The sequence below is a fragment of the Rhinolophus ferrumequinum genome, chromosome 10 (assembly GCF_004115265.2).
Source record: "Rhinolophus ferrumequinum isolate MPI-CBG mRhiFer1 chromosome 10, mRhiFer1_v1.p, whole genome shotgun sequence".
NCBI classification, from domain to species: Eukaryota; Metazoa; Chordata; class Mammalia; order Chiroptera; family Rhinolophidae; genus Rhinolophus; species Rhinolophus ferrumequinum.
Genome location: NC_046293.1, coordinates 39,059,830 through 39,087,625, shown reverse-complemented (window position 1 = coordinate 39,087,625; position 27,796 = coordinate 39,059,830). Strand labels below are relative to the sequence as shown.

At 36.5% G+C, this 27,796-nt stretch overlaps 1 protein-coding gene and 1 pseudogene across 2 annotated transcripts in view; one reads left to right on the top strand and one right to left on the bottom strand.

The window, feature by feature from the left end:
- Positions 1 to 2,135: 2,135 nt before the first annotated feature.
- Positions 2,136 to 27,796, bottom strand: part of CCDC91 (coiled-coil domain containing 91) — a 290,110-nt gene continuing 264,449 nt past the window's right edge. For both annotated transcript variants that reach the window (XM_033117969.1, XM_033117971.1), the window contains exon 13: positions 2,136 to 2,359. In XM_033117969.1, the coding sequence (XP_032973860.1) occupies positions 2,249 to 2,359 (111 nt within the window). In that variant the 3' untranslated portion in view covers positions 2,136 to 2,248. The remainder of the gene's footprint in view (positions 2,360 to 27,796) is intronic.
- On the top strand, positions 3,022 to 4,957 carry LOC117029010 (eukaryotic translation initiation factor 3 subunit L-like; annotated as a pseudogene).

Sequence of the window (27,796 nt, the reverse complement as noted above, 5' to 3'; positions counted from 1 at the left end):
AATAATTGTGGATATATCATCTCCCTCACGAGGTTATTGAGATACGTGGAAATACTTGACACAAAGCAGATACTCATTTTTTTTGGTGGGGGAAAGAACTTTTCTATTAATGAACCCTCAAGCATGCTACTAAAAATGGAGTCACAGTTTGATAGTGGCTATAGCATTCAAAAAATCTAATGGCTCTCTTACGCTCAACCTTTCAAGATGGTGCCTTATTCATGTAAACATAAAGGTATGAAATGCTACATAAAAAGAGTTAAGGAAATCATACAATAGGCAAAGAAAGTTTTAGATACAAAACATCTGACTGCTTCTCTTTGAGACTTTGGGCTCACATTTCAGGGACAAACACTAAAGGAAATCATACAATAGGCAAAGAAAGTTTTAGATACAAAACATTTGACTACTTCTCTTTCAGAATTTGGGCTCACCTTTCAGAGAAAAACAATACTTAATTAGCTAATTCTCTTAGTGAATACTACCTTCGATTGTCAATGTCCCTTTGATAACCAGAGCAAAAACAGAATGCAGTTCTGAATGTGGAAATCTATAACTTGAACATCATTGAAACGTACTAGCTAATTCAGTTTGGAATGATTAATGTATTCAAATAATGAATTCCAAGCCCAGAGGATTATTCTCGGTTATCTTTAAGGGCAGCTCTGTGGGAAAAAAAGCACCGCAGCAATCCAAGAGTTTCTTATTGTGCATAGTGGGTGTTCTGCCAATACTCATAGACTGATCGGTATCAATTTGTTCCAAATTACTTCAGACAACAATTAGTCTATGTCAACAGCAAAGTTGGAACCCTAAATGGAAGAAGAAACAAATCTTTCTGTGGTGGTAGGAGATGAAAGAGAGGTGTCGACTATTATATTCTCTTGATAGTTCTATCTCTGGATCTGAGTCTCCCTGGATATTGGTTTCTGAACTTCTATAATTCATTTTCATATAAATCTTACCTAAGTAACTTGTAAAATACCCTATCATTTAAAATTTGATGACAAAGAGCCAAGTGGTTTTAAATACGACCGTAACATTGTGTTATTGGCTTTTTCCTGAATTAAAAGCGCCCTACAATTTTTACTATGCTGCATTTCAAGTAAGTGGCCTGCTTGCTTTAATTTCTTATTTAAATTTGTAAGAGAAAACTAGTTATTCACATTTAAAGATTTTTTAGTAAATGCCATTGTAAATATTCAGGGTAGGTATATATTAAAAACATCATCATCCATGGGTATGTAAGTTTGAGCAAGAAAAAAAATTTAAAAGAAGAATTTTAAAAAAGGATAAAAAAGAAATATAATAACCAAATAAGTTTTTGGAACTCTTTTTATTACACTGAGAAATCCCAGAAAAGTACAAAGCCAATGAAAGTAGAAGCATTTCAGAAAAGAAGACAAAAATGTTTGGATACATTTTAATGACATTTAGTTTTGATGTTAAAAAAATTCATGATGTCCCATTGAAGCACACTGTTCATGAATTAAGTACATTCTAAAGTACTGGGAAAGAATTTCATATCTCTTATATTTGAACCAGAATTTGTATAAATTGTTATGTTATATTCTCTTTCTAGAGATTAAGTTCACGGTATGATTCATTTAAAACATGACTTTATTGATTCATAGTGACTTTGAAGAACTAAAATAGGAGATAAACATATATCACACACATAACCCTTTAAGTGGAACATCAGATCAAAGTTGAATTAATATAATAATTGCTAGTATTTTCAATTATTACCAATACAAATAGATCCCACTACAGAAAAGAAGTTTGGTAATATCAGATTGAGATGTTGAAAATCCATGCTTTTTTTATCTTCAAATAAATGTATGATTACATTTTAGAATCTTATCAAGAGTCACTGTGAGGCAATAAGTAAAGATATTTACTACTTTTGCCAAATACAATAGGCCAACAGAGGCTATCACGTTTACTTAATTAACTTTTGGTAACGTGGCAATTGTCAATGGCTTTTGGGTCACATAATACTTTTCGTTGCTGCCGCTGCTACTACTATTGCTACCACCACCAATACCACCAAAATAATAGTAAATGTAAAGGAAAAAAAAAAAAAAGAAAATAAATTAGATCTCTTGATAGTTCTAAATATTGTTTGGGGAAAACCAATTCTCTAAGGTTTGGAAAGAAAACAAAAACATCTTTATAATTCACAGCATGTATTTTAGAGGTCTAATGATTTATCAATTGCCAGTGTGGTTAGCTTGTCATGTTCTCTTTATTCAATGTCAACTGGTTCTGTAGCTATCAAAGCACTTAACTGTTTCTGAGCACAGGAGAGGAACAGTTCCAAACTGGACAGGCTTCTTTGGCGCATGACTTGATCAAGCTGTTGATTTTTTGTTTTAAAGAGAGAGAGAGAGAGAGAGAGAGAGAAATAGAAAAAAATACACTTAGTTGAGGGATAAAGAATATTATGCCACTGAAGCCCACTAGAGAAACTTTTTCAGATGACGATTTATAAAATAAAAAAGTGCTTTAAACTCAGAGACAATGTTGTCACTATTTCTGGGCTATTATCTAAGGTGAGATGATAATCATTATAATTTTATAATTGATGTTAGTATTCAGTTATTGGATAAATACCATAAATTTGATCACGGTAATTTAAAAAACTATAAAATAATATAAAATGCTAGTTCTTACTGAATATACAGGTCAAATATTCACAAAGACCATATAAATATAACAGATGCAAACAAACCCAAAAGAAATACACAGTACAGAAACACAGCATAATTACATCCTGCATAGGGTTTAGTCGGACAAAAGACAAGTGAGGACATGAACAGTTTTCTGAAATTAGAGAAAGTTCTTGGGAAAAGTGTACTTTAAGAAATATTCGATATTGTTGAAACTTAATTGACTTGGTTTTCTGTTGAATTAGAGATTATTTATTAGGATTGTTTTAATGTTTCAATAACAAGTTATTATAGGAAACAAAACAAGAAGTTTAACAATAAAAGTCATACGTAATAAAGAACTTTCTGGAGGGTAAGGATTATTGACTACATAAAGAAGAGATTCGCGCGCGGCAGCCATGTCTTACGCCACTGTGATTACAATTCGGAGACGGCATGTGATCCCTGTGCTTACCCGCACAACTATGATATGCACACAGGAGATCCAAAGCAGGATCTGGCCTCTGAACATCAGTGTGAATAGCAGACCTATCAGGTGATCCCTGGAGTGATCAAAAACTTCACCCAGTATTTCCACAAAACCCTCTTGGATTTGATTGACCAAAAGGTACATGAGCTGCAGGCCAGTCAAGTCTCCAGCGATGTCACTGACCAGGAAGTATATGAGATCCAGGACATCTTGAAAACAGCTAGATGAAGCTGAAAGAAAGATTCTTCAAGAATACACCTTGGCCTGAGGCTGAAGCCATTATTCCACAGGTTGGTAACAATGCTGTCCTCCTGATTTTGTACAAAGAATTGTACTACAGACATGCCAAAGTCAGTGGGGGACCCTCCTTGGAGCAGAGGTTTGAATCCTATTACAACTATTGCAATCTCTTCAACTACATTCTTAATGCTGATGGTCCTGCTTCCCTTGAACTACCCAGCCAATGGCTCTGGGATGTCATCGATTAGTTCATCTATCAGTTTCAGTCATTTAGTCAGTACCACTGTAAGACCACCAAGAAGTCAGAAGAGAATATGACTTCTTTCGTTGATTTCCCAAAATCTAGAACATTCACAGTACCCCCAATGTCCTCCACTCCGTGGCAGACAAGTCCAACATCAACTGGCAGTTGGAAGTGTGCACAAGTGGAGGTGACCCTGAGAGTGCGGCTGGGGAGTATGGAGGGCACTCCCTCTACAAGCCTGGTGGGGCTTCTTCATCTGAACTCCCTGCTGGGGGATTACTACCAGGCCACCAAGGTGCTGGAGAACATCGTTTCCCCGAAAATAAGACCTAGCTGGACAATCAGCTTTCATGCATCTTTTGGAGCAAAAATTAATATAAGACCCAGTACTATACTATATTATTACATTACATTATATCCGGTCTTATATTATAGTAAAATAAGACCAGGTCTTATATTAATTTTTGCTCCATAAGATTCACTAGAGCTGATTGTCTGACTAGGTCTCATTTTCGGGGAAACATGGTATCGAACTAAACCAGTAGAGCATGTGCTCCGTGTGCCTGAGTGCCAGATCACTACATACTATTATGCTGGTTTTGCATACTTAATGATGTGTTGCTACCAGGACGCCATCCGAGTCTTTGCCAGCATCCTCCTCTACGTCCAGAGGTCCTAGAGCAAGTTTCAGAGGCCCACTTACAGGTGTGAAACAATGAACAAGCAGAACAAGCAGGTGCATATGCTCTCACCGTCGCCCTCACCATGTAGCCCAGGTGTACAGACGAGAGCACTCCCCTCTAGCTTTGGGAGAAATATGGGGATAAGATGCTACACATGGAGAAACGTGACCCACAGGTCTATAAGGAACTCTTCAGCTATTTCTGCCCCAAATTCCTGTCGCCTTAGTGCCCAACTATGACCATGTACACCCCAACTACCACAAGGAACCCTCCTTGCAGCAGCTGCAGGTGTTTGCTGATGAAATACAGCCACGGGCCCAGCTCTCAACCATTTGCAGCTTCCTCAGGCTCTACACCACCATGCCCGTGGCCAAGCGGCCAGCTTCCTGGACCTCACAGAGCAGGAGTTCTGGATCCAACTTCTTGTCTTCAAACACAAAATGAAGAACGTGGTTTTTGGCCCAGCGGCATCTCTGCCCTAAATGGCGAATTCCACTCAACCTCTGCGGTTGACTTCTACAACAATAAGGACATGATCCACAGCACAGACACCAAGGTGGCCGGGCGCTATGGGGATTTCTTCATCCAACAGATTCACACATTTAAGGAGCTCAATCGAACTCTGAGGAACATGGGATCGAGACCCTAAGTACATTCACACTGGCATTAGTTAGGAATCTATTTTGATGTCATTGTTGGTGGGGAGTATTTTTGCCACCATGAAGCCTTTATCTAGCTCAGTCATCAGCCAGTCAAATGAAAGTTTATTTGAATCAGGACTAAACTGCTTTAAATAGGTCTCAGTAAAGGGTCTTCTTTGCAGGTAGGAAAAAAAAAAAAAAAGACGGTAAAGAAAGGATGCTAACTCTTCTGTCCTAAAAAATTTCTCATGGTATATAATTAACCAATGAAAACACATTGCCTACAGTTTACAGAACAGTGAAAGAACTCAAAAGAAAGCCACATAAAATCCATTTCACAATATATACCTGTCATACGTATTTATGTAAAACTTGACATATTCTTTCCACAAGTTCCCACCAACATAAAAGAAAAAAAAAAGGACAAATCCAAAGGAGAACTCTGTATTAAACTGCACTACTATAATCCACTGATACTCAAAATGACTGAAAAACTGAAAGATTAAAATTTTGACGTATCTTCAGAATTAATAAAAAAAGAATGCATTGTCTGTAGCAAAATGCTCATATAAAAAGATTGTACACTACTAAGATTCCCTTAAATCCCAGTATTTTAGGATTTTAATATATGCACAGAAATAGAATTTCTGCTTATCCTTTTTCCTTATTTTTTCCTTCTACTCTCAGATGATACCTTTAGGTGAATGTATATCTTCTGCTTACAAGTCTCTATTAAACCAGACAGTTCATCGTATTATAAACCCCAGGTGAGCAGAGATGTTGTTTGTTTTGCTGACTACTATCTCCCAGCATGTACCGTGTTTCCCCGAAAATAAGACCTATCCGGACAATCAGCAATAATGCATCTTTTGGAGCAAAAATAATATAAGACCGGGTTTTTTACAATAAAAGTAGTAAAATAAGACCGGGTCTTATATTAATTTTTGCTCCAAAAGATGCATTAAAGCTGATTGTCCAGCTAGGTCTTATTTTCGGGGAAACATGGTAGAAGAGGGTCTGACACATGTTATACACTCATAAAATATTTGCTGAGATTGAATGAATATTTAACCCTAATAGAGCAAGGCAATTACTAGGAAATGATAGATGAACTTTCAATTCTAGAAGTGAAAATATGTAACCTAACCTAAAAGATATGTAGGGATTAAAGTTGAATTTTTAAAAGTTTTATTTTAATATATGTAAAACAGATTGAAATCTAAATATTTGCAGTTTTTAAAATTATTTTGCGCTTGGTCCAAATTCAAATATTACAGAAGAGTGTACTAACACCCAGTTCTAGTCCATTTCCAGTGGTTTCTGTCTACTTTTGGATGCTTTCAAGCATTTAAAGATAGGTTTTTAAAAATATTTTGTCCAGATCTTATAATTGTTAACTATAGAGGGTTGACACAATCAGTTAGTTCCACTGCCATAACTGGAAATTTTCCCTATCTCATTTTTAAGAAATTGCTTAACTGTATTCCATGATTTATTTAGCCATACTCCCATTGATAGACATGTAAATCTACTGCAATTTTGTCTTCTGAAGCACCGAATTTTGTCTTTCTGAAGCACCGAAGAAATTTACAATGTGAGCGCACTCCCTTCAAAAGACAGTTTCTCTTGGATAGATTCTAATACTTGGAATTTCCAAGTCATAAGATTTGCATATTGAAAACTGTGATAGATATTACCAAATTGCTTTCCATAATGAGAGTACCAATTTATGAATCCGGTCTGCAGTGTATGAAACCACCAGATTGCGCTGTTTTCTTCTTTTAAATGGTTGTATAGTTTTGCATTATATGTTTATAATTTAATATACAGAGGGTGCCAAAAAATGTATACACATTTTAAGAAAGGAGAAAACTGTATTAAAATTATAATACTCATATATACCAATAACAAAAGATGAATACAAGTCATGTGTATATATATTTTGTGCATCCCCAGTATATGTACATATATACGTAATGGATATTTTATTATTTATTTTAAAATTATTCTATTATTAGACATTTGGATTGTTCTGAATCTTTGCTATTATAATCAATGCTATAATGAACACTCTTCAATACAGACCTCTGTATACTTATGCTAGTATATCTTATAGAAATGGATTGAGCTAAAGAATATGAAATCTCCAATGTTACTTCTATAATAAATCAGGTTTTCATACACACGTGAAATCTGTCTTTGGGCTACCTATTCTGTTCCCATAGACAATTCACCTATCCCCACAGAAAGATAATGCTGTCTTAATAACTACAGCTTTATAATAAATCTTAATACATCACGTACTAACAACCATATTACCAAGCATTCCATCAAATATTTCAGATGAATATCAATTAGTGAACATGTGTAATAAAATTTATTTAATTTAAAAAGGAAGTGATCAGGCTAGAGATTGTATAATACGTTTTTTTTCGAAAAGCGCAAAACCCCAGCAAAGTTCAAAAGCATATTGAGTTACATCAATAGGCAATCATTTCCAAGGCAAGGAAATTATGCAATCAAAATAGGATAGTTGTACCTGGAGCTGTATTTGGAGGGTGGAATCAGGCAGGATGAGATATAGGCTCACTTTGGAGGTGACTTCCTGTGTGTTTGTTTTATTATTATGTTTCAAGACTTATGTGTTAGCTAATAATTCATTCTTTTATAAGCTCCTTAGAACATGCAGGAGTTCCATGAAAAACAATTTTGACTTAATATCTTAAAATTTATGAATGTTAGATAAAGGAGAATTTTTCTCCTTTTGAGGGCATATAGCACAAAAAATTTGTAACTAGCATTCAACCTGTGATTGATGTTAAGTAACACAAATCATCTGGATTTATGCATGCAGAATGAATATTTCGTAATTTTTACCAAAGCAAGGATATGTATAAGGACAAAAAAAGTTTGACAGATTTTTCACTTAAACATACGCAGCACTTTTCTCTTGCTTGTGTTAGGAATCACCTTGGAGTTAGTGACTGTAAGATGATGGACATACTGGTTTTGGGTTTAGGCAGATGCAAGGCTCATTCACTTCTTTCACCATGCCTCCCCAGAAATGTCTGAATGCAAGACTGCATTTAACAAGCAGCAGCTCAACACTTTAAGAAGCAACAAGGTGACATGGACACTGTATGAGAAGTAAGAAAACTTGGACCATCCCAGTGCTGAGCTTCCAGTTTGGTGGGTCCTTCGGGCATGGTAATTAAGATCATGTCTGTGAGAGGGAACACTTGGAGATCTTTCTCTTAGATGGTGAATTCCTCTCTCTAAAACAAGTACATCAAACTGATGTTCTTGGCGAATTCCTGAATTTCAACAGTTTCTGTTTTATTAGGCATAACCTTATTATCCTTTATTGAAGCAAGAAGAATTTTGGCAAAATATTCAACTCTTTCTGCCCCTTGAAGAGTGGGGCTTAGTTCTGTATTTGTGGCTTTCATTTCAAAGTGAGTCAAAGATTTGTATTCTGTGACTTCATGTTGACTATATTATATCCAGAGTAGTGGTGGCAAACATTTTTGGACATGGAGTTTACAGTCTGTTCATAATAGTGTAGTTTTAACTGCTTTGTTTTCCCTACCACTTTCTGTTGCTTCAGCTGCTAGTCAGCTCTTTTAGATATCTGAAAAAAACCTGGAAATGCTGAGGTGTCTGAAATAGACACCAGGGCTTTATAAATCTTATTTTTTCCCTCTTTGTTATCTCTGCAGTTTGCTGGTATACTGCTGAAAACAATTTATAAGCATACTACTTGCTAAAAGTTAATATTTTATAAGCTTACAGGGAATAAAAACAAACACATGACTTTCCAGTAATCCCCTATGTTAGATTTACCTTTGCATTAGTATTTTATGTTGTAGCAAAAGCAAAACAATTCTAGATGTTAGTTTTCTTTTATTTCCTAGTCACCAAAACACAACATGAAGGATGGTAAATTTAAACTGGTCTAAAGAGCAAAATTTAATGTCAATTACAAACAAATATGACGTGTTTTAATGGGACTGTTAAGAATGTTGTTTACATCACAGGAAATCTGAAAATCTGATGCATCGCTTTTGAATATATGATACATATATATGTGTCTTATATGATATGTGTCTTATATGATATAGTAATATAGTGTATCATATAAGTGTATATATATTACATATATAATATATACATTATATATATATATATATAAATATATAAATATATAAAGAATATGCTCAGTACTAATTGTGATTTCAGTATCTTTTGGGATTCTACCAACACGATATACCAAGAGACATGAAAATACTAGGTTTGCCTTTATCGATGTTACTTTTACAGCCTACCCTCCTGCAAATTTTAAATTTAGGATTCAAAAGTGATCTAATTTTTTCACAAAACTGGAATGGGTATCTGGAAAACGCACTGATAAAAAGTGACTCATAAATAAATGTTATCAGTTTAAATAATATGTTTTACGGATTCAGTTTTCACATTCGCTAACAAGCTCTTTCATGGGTATTGAAGAAAGGTCAAGTATGATCTGGAACTGTAATTACTCAGGCAGATTTTCCAAATAACGTCATCATATTGGGTAAGGATTGTTTACCTTCTGATAAGAAATAAAAGAGTTCTTTAGTCTCTTATTTATTACAATGCTGCCTTTTTAACATAGTTATTTGGATCTGAATGCTTCTCTCTTTCTGACTTTATTATACCGTACCCTGCCCCCAATACACTGAAGCTGTTGTTTCATTTAGATGTTTGAGATTGAGACAACCAATTAATCAATTAATCAGTTGATCAATACAATAGTCATGACTGCCCACTAGTTGTTCTGAGCATTATTGCTCTGAGGTATGGGCAAAAAACCCCAAAACAAGTACATAATAATGACTTTGTCCTTAAGAGATGTGTAGTCTTTTGAGAGACACACATGTAATAATTAAAAAAACAATTAGGTGCCGGGGGAGATCACGGTGGGAATGTACAGCAGAGAAAACTTCACAGAAGCGTAACTTGAACAGGCTCTTAAGAGTATAAAGAGCATTTCCTTAGACAAAGATGAACAAAATGTGGAAGAAATTCTAAGAAAGCAGATCAGCAGGAACAAAGATGGAGACATTGCTTAGAGACACTGAGGAAGGAGCCCTGAATCTAGTGGAGAAAGTCTGCTAGGAGTTGTCACACATTCTTTCTTTCAGCTATTTATTCAACATTTATTTAGTACTTACTATGTGCCAGGCACTGTTCTAGGCATTAGAAATATAGCAGTGAACAAGACAATTCTTAAATATTGTATAATTAATATTTTAGTTTGAGGAGCTAAACAAATTAATACTCTTCAGGTGGAGATCAATACTATAAAAAAAAACAACAACATAGGGTAAAGGATTTGACACAGACTGAGGGGATTTCTTTTGGGTAGAATGATTAAAGAAGACCACACAGAGAAGGTAGGAAGGAGGAACAAACCATAAAAAAATATCAGGGAAGAAAATGAAAGACAAATGATAAGTTCAAAATGTGGGTTAGACGACTGGCAATAAATACAAGAATAGAGCAAAAGCAGCAAGGAGTGGGGCTGGTAGGAGAGAGGATCAGAGAAGCAGACGGCGGCCAGAGCAGGTAGGACACTATAGGTCACGGGAAGAGAGTTTTCAAAAGAGTGTGACCATGTTTGAAAACTATTACACTTGTTACTGGGAACAACAGATTGTAGGGACACAAGAGTGAAAGCAGAAAACAAGTTAGGAGACTTTTAGTCTGGGAAAGATATAAAGTTAACAAGACTGCTGGCAGTGGAGTCTTAACAGCAGGTGAGATTTACTGAAGGATTCAGTGTGAATGAAAGAAAAAGAGAAACAAAAGGTGATTCTTAGAATGATGGTGTCCTTTACTGAGATATGATGAATTGGAGTTGGAGCGAGTTGGCCAGAGGAAAATTAGAGTTTTGTTTTGGACACGGTTAGTTTGTTTAATCCTATTAAATATGTCAGAGATATTGGATATAAGAATCTGCAAATCAGGGGAGAGAGCAGAGCTAGAGATACAAATTCGCCAATCATCTGCATATACAAGGCATTTCCAACATAGGTGAGATTACTAAGGGAATGAATGTACATAAAACAGATCAGAAGACTAAGTTCTGGGGCCCTCTAAAATGTGATCTGGCAAAGGAGCAGTGGGATATGAGGTCTGATGGATAATTTTTGTAATAGTTGTACTGTGTCCCCCATAAAGATATGTTCAAGTCCTAACCCCTGAACTTGTGAATGTGACCTTATTTGGAAGCAGGATCTTTGCAGTATAATTAAGATGCACGTAAGATGAGTTCATATGGATTAGGGGGGGCTCTAAGTCCAATCACTCGTGTCCTCATAAAAAGAGTCACAGATGCAGGGAAGAGCATCACGTGAAGAAGGAGGCAGAGATTGGAGTGATGTGTCTGTAAACCAAGGAATGCAAAAGATTGCCAGTCACCACCAGAAACTGGACAGAGGCATGGAACAGATGGTGCACTAGAGCCTTCAGGGAGAGAGCGCGTGGCCCTGCCAATACCTTGATTTTGGATTGCTGGCCTCTAGGACTGTGACAGAATACATTTCTATTGTGTTAAGCCATCCAGTTTGTGGTCCTTTGTTATAGCAGCCCTGGAAACTACTTATGACGGTTTTTCCAGATTGTTGAGGTCCTTATATACCAGGCTAGTGTTTGCCACAATGTACAAAACATTTCTATGTAGCAGGTGTTCTATTTAAAAATCAATAAATAAAACGCTTTTTAGTCAAGCATGAATGTTTAGGAAATGCAGGATTAAAAGGCTTCTTTCCAATAGAACTTCTCAGAGCATTTGTGCTTGTAAGCATTGTAAATTGCAAAAACGGCTATATTGTATAGGTAATGTTTCTCAAACTTTTAAACCTCGGAGTCATGTGTATGTGTTTGTGTATACAGCATAATTTGGAAAATGCCCCACAAATCAATTTCTCTTGAGAAGTGCTCTAAACTAAAAACAAACTGCAAATATATAGAGAAAACTACACTGATTAGGTTTTCTTTTAATAATAAGTAGTCATGAAATTTTAATGGTAAGGGATTTGATACTGCTTAGTCTAACATCTGTATTTTACACTTGTGGAAAGCTGATGCTTTGAATGGTTAAGAGACCAATTTCAAAAACCTTACATGTCCTCCTAAACTTAAAAAAAATACACTCCTTTAAATGTATTAAATGTATTTAAATGTATTAACCTGAGTTTATCGTTGCTTAAGAAACCCCACACTATAACAAGTAGATTCTATGGCCTCGCTAAATTTTTGACAATGAAAAGCTAACACATCCCTGGAATACCAACACTACAGCCAGAAAGGTGCTGAAAACTATTCTGGGTGAGAGGATATGACTACCCTTACTCTTGATATACACATGAAGGAAGTGGATTATGGATCAATTTTAAGACTTAATATACAAACATAATTGTAATGGCCTGGTTCATTTTATGAAATCATCACAATAAGGGCAGATATACTTGAAGAAGAGCAAATTATTCTTGAGTAGTGATTATTTTTATTATAACATTTAAACATATTTCCTCTAAAAACCAGCATATTTACTTTTCTCCTATATCCTCAAATTCTGCTTCTCATCATTTCACCCTAAGAAAATTTAGACTTACCTGTAACATTACTAGTTGCATTCTTGGTGGTTCTACAGTATCTGTTTTATTACTGGTACACTAACCATAAAGAGTTTCTCTTTTAAAACAGTCTTTTCTTTATATTTTCAGACAAGTAGATTTGATTGCAAGAGGAATATAGTGTATATAAAACCGAAGCTTAGACATGAAATCCCCTCTTTGGGAATATAATTATGCCATTATTGTAAATCATGTTGAAAGAGGCTTTGAACCAACTTCAGGATAATAGTGTTACATAAAATACACGTTTCGAATGACTCGGACCAAAAGATTCAATATAGACTGGGCAGGGGTTTGAACTAAGGCAGCGCCAGTGGCCTCAACTTTGAACTTCAAAAAATGTAGGCTTCACTAACTCTTTATCAGCATATTTACAGGCCATCATTCAGGTCCCATGCAGACTTTCAATCCAGAGTTCACATCTCCTTTTTTCTCTGAGAATACATTTTTACTTTAAAGTATATTTCAAGTGAATCTGACTATCTAGTTTAAAAAATGTCAACATATAAAGAAGTTTTGTAATTTTCTAGCACGCACGAGATGAATTACAGATGCTCTTTTGGAGTAAATGAAAAACGGGTATAAAACGTCTTAAAACCTATTGGCCACAACTTAAAAACCGTGTTTTTATTTGCCTTGCTTTGTTTTAAGATGTCTTAGGATAAGCAAATTCTCTGCTTTTGAATCATCTAAAATAAGTTCTACATATTTGGGCAGTTCTGCCTTTTTATTCCAAACTACCATAGAATCCACTGGGAAATGGGAATACTCATTTTTGCTCTTAACTAAATCATCTGGACAGAATAAACCAATATGTATTCCAGACTCTAATGTGCAGGCACACCACCTTGGAATACAATCTTATTCGATATTATAAGTTCAGCAACAGCAGTTGGCCAGGAAAGGATTAGCTGTAGTAGTGAGCGAAGATTTTAAAGATTTTACTTTTATTTGTCTGATAGAAGCACTAGACTTGCTAGTATAAGCTTCCATATGTGAAGTTTAGTGAATTTGAAAATAATTTTGATAACAACAGCTTTACTCCCAATTCAGACAATTTCCAAAGAAAATCTAAAAATTTCCAAAACACTTAAAAAAAGAAAGCTTTAGATTTAGGGAAATTTTAGAAAAGAAAGTGAAGGTAGATGAAATTGTATAGTAGTTGCACAAAAATCCTACCTTAGGGCTTTGATCCAAGGGTTATATTTACCTATTAATAAGTTCCATATCCTACTTTCTAGAGTTTAATGGCAAGTAAAGACCTTATCTTAAATATAAGATGGATTGATTGTGGCAGGGGAGACTAACTGATTTTGATATGACATTACACATAAAGTATTTAATACAATTTGTTACATGCACTCAAACTATGAACAACCTTTTTCTACATTATTGTTTCAAGATCTTATCTAGTGCAAATATTACAATATGTAGGATGGCCTTTTGTAAATTAAAATAAAGATCCCAAACATACATTGTTACATAACGAACTGTTCAAGTAACAAACACAAACTCTTGTTGTATTTTTATCAATTTGACTTTTAAAGATTTTAGCAATTCTTTTGTGTTGATCTAAGGAATGATACCTGCCAATTACTATCTATCTTCCCTTTTGATCTTCAGCAATATAAATATTATCTTACGTTGAAGTAGAAGAAAGAAAATTACATGACTTTTTGTGTTTTTGTCTTGCTGTGCTACCTTAAAATTCTCACATAACAGATACATTTTTGCTTATATGTTTCAATCTACAAAAACAGGCAAGGGACTGTCCACAAGGCTTAGTTTTGAGCTCTCTGCACACATACGAGTATATTGAAATTGATTAAAAGTGCATGATGAATAATCCTGCAATGCTGGATTAAGTCTGGCCTTTTCTTGTTTTGAGAATAGTGTTAACTAATTCTTGATTGGTCGTGCTTGCTACCTGCTATGCACAGGTGAAGCTCTTTATGTGTTATTAGTTATCTATTACTGCGTAACAAATCTCCACAAACCTAGTAGTTGAAAACAACAAAACAACAAATATTCATCACCTCAGTGTTTGTGGGTCAGGAACTGGGTGCTGCTTAACCGAGTGCTTCTGGCTTATGGTCTCTCCTGAGGGGTTGCAATCAAGTTGTCAGCTGGGCTGTAGTCCACTCCGTTCAATTGGGGAAGAATCTGCTTCCAAGCTCACTCAGTGACTGTCAAAAGGCCTCAAACCATCCACTTCCAACAGAGCTCACGTGAGCCTGTTCACAAGGCTGCCTAATATGGCAGCTGACTTTACCCAAAGCAAGCAATCCGAGAGAGAATGAGAACATGAGTACACCGAGAGAGAGCACCCAACACAGAAACCACAATCTTTTTATAACCAATGCCACTCAGTCCAGCTCAGGCTCAAGGGGAAGAGAAGACACAAGTGCAGGGCATCATTGGGAAACATCTACTATGTATTATCTCATTTTTATTCTCTTGAAATTCTACGAATGAGGCTACTGAGACTTAGAGATGTTATAACTTGCCCAAGTGGCAGGGCCAGGATTCAAATCCAGGTGTGCACGACTCCAAACCTATTCATTATACCACAATACTACGCTGCCTTCTCAGATAAGAACTTCAGGGATGGCTGGGGGCTTTGGCACGATATCTGTTTTGCTATAAATACAGAGGGGTTTCTTGCATTGCATACACTAGTACAAAAACCTGTCAAGTTGCCAAAAGCCCTGTAGATAGTCATTGAAACATGTAATTATCTTGCCTTCCTAAAAGTAGGTTCAGGAAGGTTTTTGTTATATTAACGTACAAATGGTTCCCTGAAATGCAACAGAAGCATTTAAAGAAAACTGGCACATTAAATACGTCATATAAGAAATCACTGCCTTAAAGAATCTATCTATAAACGTCAGTGACTGTATACAAAAACAACAGACAACTTCCTTTTAGATCCATAGGACGAAAGGGTAAACAGTCATAACGGCCATGCGTGGTGCAGATCTCACCTTGTGGTACGTTTGAGGTTTAGACAATCTGGGCTTCTTACCTTGCATTTCCACTGCTGACACAACTGGCTAAGTTCACAAATGTGAGCTGTGCCACAGCTGTAATGCATACCTGATTCCCATTAGGAAATCCTTAGTGAACCAGTGGAACAAAGTTGGAAAATTGAACCAATGGAACAAAGTACCATTTAATCAAATGGAAGTTAGTGCGACTACCCTTTTTTCTCTCATTTTTAAATAAAAAGAGTTGCTCTTCCTCGTCATTCAGGATTTTACGGTGTATGCTTGATCATTGGAGCCTTAATAAAAAACAATTCCATCTGTCTGGCATATTTTTAAAACAGATTTATCCCACTGAGGGAACCAAGTCCTCTTAAAATCCACTGCTGCCTCCCAGCTGGATTGAGAAATGTAAGAAAACTCTAGGATTTCTGGTCAAGACAGCAGAATAGGTAAACGCTGTGCTCACCTCCTCTCAGGACGACATCAACTACAACTAAACTACAGAACAAACATCAATGAAAATCTCCTGAAGTCTCCTGAACCAAAGCCATACAACTAAGGACTTGCAAAAGAAGCCACCTCGAGACTGGTAGGAGGGGCAGAGACATGGAACGGACTGGTCCTACACCCATGTGTGACCATTAAAAATGGGGAGGCATATCTCAGCTGTGGAGGTGCCCCTCTGAGGAGGGAGGGGTCCCAGCCCGTCCCCAGCCCAGGGTTTCAGTGCCGGGGAGAGAAGTCCCCATAACTTCTGGCTGTGAAAACCAGCAGAGAGACGGAAGGCGACTGTACTCCCAGGCGCAACTCTTAAAAGTACCGCGCACAGACTTACTCGCTGACAGATTCACTTGCTCTGAGCTCCAGCGTTGCACAGCAGCTGAAAGATGCCAGGGACAAACGGAGAGGAGTAGAATTGTCTAGCCTCAGGGTGAGGGCTGGAGGGGCAGCAGCTTTCTCCTGGATGGAGGAGTTAGGGGAAGCCATTCTTCTTTGTTGAGCCCGCCCCCTCCTGCATCACCATCTAATCTGAGTCTCCACCTAATTGGCTATCACCTTTCCTCCGCCTGCTTTACTGATTCTCAGTAAAGGCCCCGCCCTAAAGCCACGCCCAACCCATCTTTCAAACACACCCAACTGGCTTTTCTGTATAAATGGTCTACCTTGGCTCAGCTGTGCACTTTCCTAAAATCTCTCAAAGGTTCACAGAAACCAATCAGCATCTGACTTTGGTGTGTCCCGTACCTCTGGTTGAGTAGCCCTGAGCCAGGCACTAACGGACAGCTGGCTCTGGTTCACAGCTTGGTCTCTCAAGGCACCTCCAAGCACAGTACGGGTGGCAGCCATCTCTGGATTGTTTTGAGGCTCTTACCAGGTGGCTCTGGGTAGGGCACAGACTGTGGCTGAAATTGGCCTGCAGCAGTTCCCCTGCCAGGAGTCCCCAGGGCTGGAAGGTCCAGGGGCCAGACTCAGACTGGGCTGGAGAATAGGCTGCAACCTCCAAGGCTGACTGGGCAGGCACCAGAGCCCTGCTAAAGCTAACCTTGCTTTATAGCAGGGGTGTCCAAACTTTTTTCAACGTTTTTTACCAAGGGCCATATGCGGTAAAATATACAAACAGCCGGGCTACTCACTCGACGTGAAGTACGTATTGCCTCACCTGGTTTATTTAAGTAAACTAAAAATATTTTTGGAATTTGCTGCAGGCCAATTAACAATGGATTGCGGACCACAGTTGGCCCGCGGGCTGCAGTTTTGACACCCCTGCTTTATAGGGTCAGCCCCTGCACAACAGCTCCTCCTGTGGCTTTAGTCACAGCCAGTCCTCACAACCAATCAGCCTAAGGGTCAATCCCTCCCATTGATATGCAAACAGCAATCAAGTCTCAACTATAACAGGGGGCACACACCACCCACACCAGGGACACAGCTGGAGTACCCGGCTCTGGTGACCAGGGAGACTGCACTACAGGACACCTACTACATAAGGCCTCTCTACCAAAACCAAGAGGCATAGCAGCCCTACATAGAAAAAAAAAAAAAAAAAAAAAAAAAAAACACAGGGAGGGAGGCAGGCAAAATGGGGAGACAAAGAAACATTTTCCAAATAAAAGAACAGATCAAAATTCTAGAAAAAGAACTGAACAAAATAGAGACAAGCAATCTTCCAGATGCAGAGTTCCAAACACTGGTAATAAGTATGCTCAATAATCTCAGAAAGAACTTCAATAGAAAGACAGGGAACATAAAAATGGAGATAGAAAACATATAAAAAGAATCATTCAGAAATAAAAACTACAATAACTGAAATGAAGAATACATTAGAGGGGATCAACAGCAGATAAGATGAAATGGAGGTTCGAATTAGCAATTTGGAAGATAAGGTAGCCAAAAATACCCAATCAGAACAGGAAAAAAAAAAGAATCAAAAAAAAAAATGAGGATAATTTAAGGGGAATCTGGGAAAACATCAAGTGTACCAAATTCGCATGATAGGGGGACCAGAAGAAAAAGAGAGAGAGCAAGGAATTGGAAACCTATTTGAAAAAATAATGACTGAAAACTTCCTTAACCTGGTGAAGGAAATAAATATATAAGCCTGGAAGTACAGAGAGTCTGAAATAAGATGAACCCAAACAGGCCAACAGCAAGACACATCATAATTAAAATACCAAAGGTTAAAGACAAACAGAGAATCTTAAAAGCAGCAAGAGGAAAGCAGTTACCTACAAGGGAGTTCCCATAGGACTATCAGCTAATTTCTCAACAGACACTTTGCAGGCCAGAAGGGATTGGCAGGAAATATTTAAAGTGATGAAAAGCAAGGACCTACAACTGAGATTACTCTATCCAACAAAGCTATCATTTAGAATTGAAAGACAGATAAAGAGTTTCCCAGACAAGAAAAAGCTAAAGGAATTCTTCACTTACCAAACAAACAAAACAGAAACAGAGAACATTTTGATGGTTGCCAAATGGGAGGGGCATTAGGAATGGGTGAAAAAGGGCAAAGGATTAAGTAGTAGTCATTTGGATATAGGGTATAGCATAAGGAATATAGTCAATAATATTGTAATAACTATGTAGGGTGTCAGATGGGTACTACATGGGAGGGAGTTGGGGGAAAGGGTGAAAAAGGTGAAGGCATTAAGAACTACTAATCAGTAGTTACAATATAGTCATGGGGATATAAAGTAAAGCATAGGAAATATAGTCAATAATATGGTAATAACTATGTATAATGCCAGGTGGGTATTAGACTAGCCAGGAGGATCACTTGTTAAATTATATAAATGTCTAACCACTGTGCTGTACAACTAAAGGTAATTGAAAATAATATTGAATGTCAACTGTTATTGGAAAATTTAAAAAGGGGAGAAAAAGGTGAAGGGGAATGAGAATTTTACATTTCCAGGTACAAAACAAATAAGTCATGGGGATGTAATGTACAGTACGGTGAATCTAGTAAATAATATTGTGACAGCATAGTATGGTATCAGATGGGTGCTGGACCTATGGCGATCACTTACTTCTTTAGGTATATAAATGCTGAATAATTATTGTGTGCACCTGAAACTAATATAATATTGTATGTTAGCTATATTTTAATAAAAATCTTTTAAAAACTCTAACCTTCTTCTTTCTTGTAATAAGCAAAGGATGATTGCTTTCAATTATGAAAGCTAATCTTGGATATTATTGCCTTAAAACGGCAATGGCCCCTGCATATATAGAAGATACTGAAAAATTAACACCTATCAGAGGATATGAGAAGTCAAGGATTATGGCAAAGCCTTCAAGTTCTTTCCCCAATATCCAGTCTTCTTTCCTTTCTGACCAATAAAATTCCAGTTTAGTTCCAAGAACAAGGTGAATATCCTCAAGCCCTCTTTCCTAAGACTCTCTTCCAGCTAGGGGCAGCTAAAGAGATGTGAATGGAAGCTACGGGGTAGGACCTCCAGGAGAGCTCCTTAAAAGAGGGACAGACACCTCTTCTAAATTCTTTTTGCCTTTTTGCTTCCTTCATTCTTCCCTTCTCCTCCATCACAAATGTGTTTAGTGGAGCTCCAATCGCCAATATGTAGCCTTAATGATGAAAGCTAATGTTAAAGTAGAAAAAGTGCAAAGACAGAAGGATCCTGAAGTCATAAAGTTATGACTTTGTGAAGTTTACGCTTCTTTACTAGCGCTACACTGCTTACCTCTGGGCTTGCTTAGGCCATTGCTATTTCTAGTTTATGTTACTAGGAGGCAAATCTAAAACCCAGTGATAAAGGTACAAACTTTATACTATGTGTGTCTACTATTACATCAGAAACAAAAATTTGCTTTTTAGAGTACAAACTCAAGAACTTGGGGATAAGCTCAAAACGGTAAGTGAATGAGACAGAAATTTTGGATTGAGTTAAAAATTTTAATTTGGGGTTGAAAAACAACTACTGGAATACAATCTCCAGTAACAGCTTAAGAGTGTAAGAATGGTAAAAAACAAAATAATCAGAATGATGAGGTTATGCTGATCACACGAATGTATAGGTATGCAAGTTGCATTGGCAAGTGCTTTTTTTTCTTTTCTCTGATACGGAGAGTATTTGCATTCACAAATTAGAAAAGTGAAAAAGAGAAAAAAAAAACCTAAACATGTTTTAAATAACATATAATTGACATGGATTTAAAACTATAGCAATGAAATGTTGCCTAACCAAACAAGTTAACTTATGAGGTCTATAAAAAATATAAAGTTCCTAATCAATGAACAATTATGAATAATCTATATAAACTATGATAGTTATATCCCAGGGAAACTCCAAGCTGACTTTCAGATTAACTTTGATAAGCAGACAAGACGTCATGGCATGTACATGTTTATACTGAATCTCCCTCAGTTTCACACTTCATTATATGATGCTCATTTTCTATTCACCATGATTTTTAACAGTACATATATTTTAAGTTGCACACATCACTTCTAGAACAAAGAAGTATTTCAACTAATAAATACTTCAATGCAGAATAGGTAGAACCAAAGACATTCTGATCTAAACCAGATAGATAGGAAAACTCATCTCAGCAATAAAATAATAACATTCCTAGCTAACACTGAAAGTGAACTTTTTATATGCCATGGAATATTGTAAGCACTTTACATGTGCTAATCCATTTAATTCTCATAACAATCCTATGTGAAGTAGGTACTATTTTTATCTCCATTTTACATATGAACAAATGTGGCCCAGAAACGTTACCTTTCTACATTTACATATCTCATAAGTAACAAAGATTGGTTTTAATCCATGAAATCTGATTAAAAAACCCATACTCTTAATCATATATTAACTTCTCTCACTAGGATAAAAATTCTACCAATGCCATGCTATAATGTTAAGGTTAAAAGTGTTTTCCATAAAATAGGACAATCCAGCAATGGTAAACAAATGAAAGCAAGAAAAAGCCAACCATTTTTCTCTCCATTTCTTTTAAAATATGTGGGAGATTTGCAAAGCACAATTGGTGGCATTTGGGGTAGAAATTTCATATACTGATGGCCCATAGGCCAGAGACATTTGTGAGGCTGGCATAAAAGCTATTTATATGACTTTTGTTTCTATTTCAGTCATTCACTTTTCTTGTCAACTAAGTAACACCGACCTACTGGATTTGCTTTTCATATATTCAAAAGCAGCAAGTGGCTGTAAATTACATTTCCTACAGAAACAGCCATGTCAATTGATAAAAAGTCTCACTTAAAATTCCAAGTTCTCACCTATAAAAGTTCAGAAGAAATCTGGAAATGTTAATTAAAATGCTTTATGTAACCAATTTTTACCAATGAACATTATAAATGCATCGGAACTAGGAAGTAAGAAGGATGAAGGTTGAGGGATAACTTTTAAAAGAGAAGCTATTCATCATTACACAGTGCAATTGAGATGCCCCTGAGATACCATATACAGTAGCAACAATCCCAAGACAGCTGCCCGTTCTCTGCTGCCCAGGGTACTTACTTGAGGACCCAATTAATCAAGGCATGCAGCCAATGCATTGAAACTTTTTTTGTGTATTTTATGAACAAATGCAGCCAAAATACTGAAAATTTTCCTTCTGGAGTTTTACTGTAAACAAATGACACTATGAAAGGGAATGAAAGGATCAAGTAATCTAAATGGTGTGTGTTACATCAAATGCATATTATTATCATAGAAATTCTGTGGGTACGACCTACCCAAATGACTTACCATTTCATTTATTTTATAGGTATTACTACACTTGGATGAAAAATTAAGATAGTTTTGCTGATGTATACCTGGATTTCTTCAAATAAAAAACAACATGGAGTTTAAAAATCTTCAGGAATACTAAGCTAGTAATGTCTAATATGATTGTTTATATTAAAAATATGTCAAATGTAAGTATGCCAAACTAAAAATCTAATCACATTCTCTGAACATGTGGAGGTCCTGCCTACTTTTCTATGAGAATCTAGCAGTCAAAAACTATATGGATTCAGAAAACAGAAGCAGAAGGAATACTTCCTAACTCATTCTATAAAGCCAGCATTATCATATACCAAAACCAAAGACATTACAAGAAAAGAGAACAACAGACCATTATCTCTCATGAACAGAGATGCAAAAATTCTCAATAAAATATTAGCAAATAAAATCCCAAAAAGTATAAAAAGAAATATACCCAATGACCAAGTGGGATTTATCCAAGGATATAAGGCTGGTTTGACATTCAAAAACCAATTCATGTAATTATCACATCAAAAGGTTGTTGAAATCAGCATTGATTATATCAATAGATGCAGAAAAAGCATTTGACAAAATACAACACCTGTTCATGATAAACACTCTCAGCAAACCAGGAATAATAGAAGGGAACTTTCTCAACATGATAAGTATTATCTATAAAAATACCTAGAGCTAACATCATAGGTAAGGTGACAAACTCGAAGCTTTCCTACAAGTCTTAAAATAGTGCTTCATTGGACCTATAGGAGGCTTCTTTTAGTGATTACTCAGGTAATTTTTAATAACCTGTCCTCTGATCACTCTTCTTTCTGCATTTCAAATAAAATATTAGCAAAATATACTTTGTTAAAAATTAATCTTTGAGTCCAAGCCACATGGTGGAGATATAAAATTATCTATGAAAAATAATTTTGCCCTTGTCTGCAGATACTTCCTTACCTGTCCCTGGTGGTAGATGCTGACTGGAGGTTGGAGCCTCAGTTCCTCTGCATGGGGGCCTCCCCATGTGGTCCCCCCACATAGGCTAGTTTGAATTTCATCATAAGATGGTGGATAGATTCCACAAGTGGGTGTTTTAAGAGAGAAAAAGACATAGATGGAAGTTTTATTGCCTTTTATGATCAAGTTGCAAAGTCACAGTGTTATATCCATCACATTCTATCTGTTGAGGCAGTCATAAAGGTTAGCCCCAGATTCAAGGGAGGGGAAACAGACTCTGCTTATTGACAGGAATGGCCAGAGAATGTTGGACTGGGAACACCACTGTGGCCATTTTTGGGAACTACAACCTGCCACAGGTCCTAATTAGATTTCTACTTGTACTATTTTTTCGCAATCTCAGTTTCCTGAGGGTGTTAATTCTATCTCCAGTTCAGATAACTCTTGGAGTAAGTCACCACTATACTTCTAAATTCACCTAAAATACACGAAGTAATATGGGTCTCTGACTTCTAATCAGGAAGAATAGCTTCAATCTTTATGGGACTCAAAAATAGGAAAAAGCAAGGTTGAGAAATAACATATATGGAAGATTTAGCAAACAATGATGGAGATAATATATTTGAGGGACAGATTATTTTCAATATTAGTTTTATTTCAACACACCACTTGCAATTGGACTTGCTTTACTTTATAAAAAGGTAGAACTTCCTTAAAAATACATCGCACTGTGTCTTCCTGAAAAATAGGCCCTTGCCTACACATACCTTTCTGTCCCCACTGTCTCAGAGTGCCTTCCTCAGCAAGTAGCAAACAAGGAGAGAACCAGGTGCAAGTACTCATTTTACCCTACTGACTTTACATAAATCCTACTCTTAATCCTGTGGATTTATATTGCTCTGAGAGTTGAGCAGCTTGAAAATGTTCCTAAAGCTTCAATGTAAATGTTGCCCTAATCCTATTAGAGCCACAAAACAGATCCAGATGAAAGAGTGGGAAACTGAGCTAAAGCACTTTCTCCCTGACCCTCATAGCACTGTCAGTCTTGGCACTGTCTCCAGTGGTCAGCATTTCCCTCTAAGCATGGCATGGCTCAAATGGGAAACCAACACTCCGGCCTACTGCTGTCTAGTACATTCAAGTCCAGCCTGTATGCTGTTCTAGCCAGAGGTCTGGAGAGGATTCTGAGTATACTTTTAAAATATAAAGAATAAGGGTTGAAATACTACACATATAAAAAACTAGATACATAACAACACAGGGTTCTATTTAAATTGATTTTGCTTTTGAAGCAAAGGCATAAATCAATACATCAATATATTTAAAAAAAGAAGTATAAAGCAGGAAGCAAAATCTCTTCCATCCGCCCTCCCAAAGACAATCACTTTGTCTTTTACTTATTTAAATATATTTTGTAATACAACATACACAAAGAGATACTTAGCAAAATGCATTTAAACATACGGAATCCTATGATTCAGAAGGTTTTGCAACCGTATCAACAAATGTAGATAAAAATTATTATTTTTAATGGATGGACAGTATCCCATTGTAACATAATTCATTTAACGACTCCCTTATTAATGGACATTTAGGTTGTTTCTAATTTTGAAAAAAATATAAAAATAAAACTCTATCGTGTGACTGTGTGCCATGGGGATGTTGAACAAAAACACAACATCAAATTCGATAAGGATTTACTGTTAAACTTTCTTGTTAACTTAAAGGACAGTTGAAAGGGAAGAGAAAGTTTTTTTAAAGATGTACACATATAAGATGATACTCTATAAAACAGAAAAGTCAGTGGAAATGTTTTGGTAGCAACATTCAGGGCTCGGACTCTCCCTAATATGGCCCTTGGGAAAATATAAACACTCCTGCAGAATTTAAATTTCTAGCCTACCCACCACGCTCTTGTTTTCAGCTTGAGCTTCTGGCACTTCAACCTGCAATTGAGGCCTTGCAGCAGAGGCCAAGCTAAACATTTGGGAACAAAAATTGTAATGACCTCCTTTTTTGTTTGTTTGTTTTAAGTGACTGAAAAACATGTAACATGAAGTAAAACAAAGAAAAATTAGGGTAGGGAAATGACTCTTAATAAATAGGAAACTTATCTTTCCAACCATTTTCATAGATATTCATACATTATTCAGAGTACCAAAGAAATTGCCAGTGTAGATTAGCCTTTGGTGCAGAGAAGAAGGGGAGACAGGAATTCTTTCATAGACATTAGTGGAAAACACAAAAAAATAAAATTACCTGAATGCGTGGGGGGGTTCATGGCAGAACAAAGATTCATTCAAGTTCACTTTCCACATCGCCATGTCCAGCTAAGTTTGCATGACTGACTAATGGGCATTCTAGTAAAACCTCAACAGATTGATTGTTGTGGTTGTTTTTAATCATGAACTTTTTCATGTCATTAAACCCTGCTTCACTCTCTTTTAAGAAGAGAAAAATAACTGTGGCCCTGAAGGCTTTCATATGAAACATGTCAAAGCACATTACTGATGATGTAAAAAGCACTTTGACATGTTCAGCATGAAATACTTCAGTGTCAGAAGACAATGCTCTTCTTAAAATGTCAGATTGTTCTCAAAGGTCTAAAGGAGTCTGTGGATTTATTAAAAGAACATGCTAACATCTCCTCAATTAGTCTTTCACATATATGTTCTTTGGGCAGGAGATTGGAAGGAGGCCGGGGAGGGGGTGGTCTGGGAGGTTGGTAATATTCTGCTTGATCTCAGTGCTGGTTACACAGGCGTGCTTCCTTTGTGAAAATTCACTGATTAGTGGTCTTAGAATTTATGATAAACTAAAATAATAACTTTTTATAAAAAGAAGCAGCTGAGTAGATATAGCCTCATATACTGCAGTTAATTTCTCTTAATATTTAAAAGATATTAAGGGTATATCATTGATGATCAACACAACAAAATTTAAAGAAAATGCTTCTATACTGCTGAAGCAACAGCTAGACTTACATTATTGTGAATCACTCTGTTAAGTATTTCCTAAATAGAAATGTTTTCTTAATACTTGAGAGTGACGCAATCGAGAGTTAATTTATACGCTTTTCTTACTTTCATGCCTATTAGTATAATCAGTGCTGTGTCTGAAAGCAGATATACAATTTCCTCTCAATAATGACTGTATAGACTTATTAATATGCTATGTGTCAGGCACTGTCCTAAGTGGCTTCCATACCTCCTACCATTTCATCTTTGAAGAGCCAGTATCTTCCCTGCTGAGAAAGACCATTTTAAGGTGGCACATTTTGAATACTCAATAACACTAGCTATTATTTGCACAGAATTTCCTTTCCTGCATAGTCTGCCTGTTCTTTCACTCATTCAAACATAGCTAAGGACCTATGATATACCAGGCATGATTCTGAACAGTGCTGCAATCTTTAAAATCCTGTCCTACTTCTCCACTGTGTCTCCTTGAGGGAGTTATGGAGGACACAGAGCGGGGAAAAGCTTTCCTAACAAAGTTTTCAATATCATTTAATTTTATAACGTATCTAGAACTTGACAAAGATAAGCACAGAATGAGGTGGGAAAGGCAGTATAAGGAACCTTTCTGCACTTCAACACACTGAACTAATCAGCTCCTCTGTAAATGAGATTTATTTCATAACCATTCTGTGGTATCTATTCTCTTCATTATCATACACTTTGGCATTTATTGATTCATCAATGACTCCATGTTTTAACAACCACTCCAATTAATTCATACATGCTATGAGAATGGGGTCATACTTCATATACCAACGGTTGGCAAGTTTTTTTGTACAGGGCCAGATAGTAAATATTTTAGGCTTTTCAGATCATATGGTCTCTGCCAAAACTCTGTTCTTGTAGCATGCAAGCAGCATGCACGCAGCTGTAAATAGATGTAGCTGTGTTCCAATAAAACTTTATTAAAATAAACCACAGCAAGCTGGATATGGCCCATTAGTCACATCACAATATGTTTTATATCTTTTATAGCGCTAGACAGATAGCTGGCCTCAGTAAATACATCTTACTTGACAGAGTCAACAGCAGTGGAAAAGGAAATGCAGGAAATGGGAGGGAAGTGGCATTAATTCTGAGTTCTCTAGGAAAACATATCCATATTCCCTCTGCTTCTAACCTGGAGTATACCTCTTCCTTTCTTAAATCAGATTCTACAGCTAAAGAGAACATTCTTTCTACTGATATAAGGAGTTTTCCTTTATTAGGAAAAGGAAAAAAAAACCTGAAAGAAATTCATATTAATGGGGAAGCATCAATTTGGTGCTCAGTGTGGTATCTTTTTCCTTGCAGGTAGAAACAGACAGACATTTGTAGGTAAGGTAGAAAAATCCACTGGAGGGTAAAAATCTATTCCTCAAAGAATACGTACTAGAAACACAAATACGGGTGGTCCAACTAGGCAAGAGTAGTTGGCAGTGGGATTTAAAAAATAAGATTAACACAAGATGTTAAGTATTGAAATCCATCTAGTCACAAACATGTGTGTTTTTAATGACATTCAGAGCCATTTCCATAAAACGAAAGAACAGAGGTTATTTTATTTCATTGAAGACATTATGAAAAATCCTAGAGTACCCTAGAACTAAGAACCTTTTATTATTTTCTCCTGGCTGAAAATCATATTCATCTGCCAGTGACAATTAACGCTCATGGTTATGGTGGAGACAGAAGCCCTGATAGCTTAAGATAACAGCAAGGCACCACACCAACACACTTTGTTTTCCAAAATAAAATTGTCATATGAGATTCAGACACAGTGTAGGGGGTCCTTCATAAAACACTGTAACACAATAAGTACAGCTTTGCCTCAGACTCTATGGAACAGAACAATTATTTCAGCAAGAGGAATACCCCCGGGTCTGTACTTGCTGTGACCTCCACTCTCATTTATTCAGCAAATATTACAGAATGCCTGCAAAGTACTAGGCATGGGGGGTATGCATTGGAAATACATGGCTTTTTAAG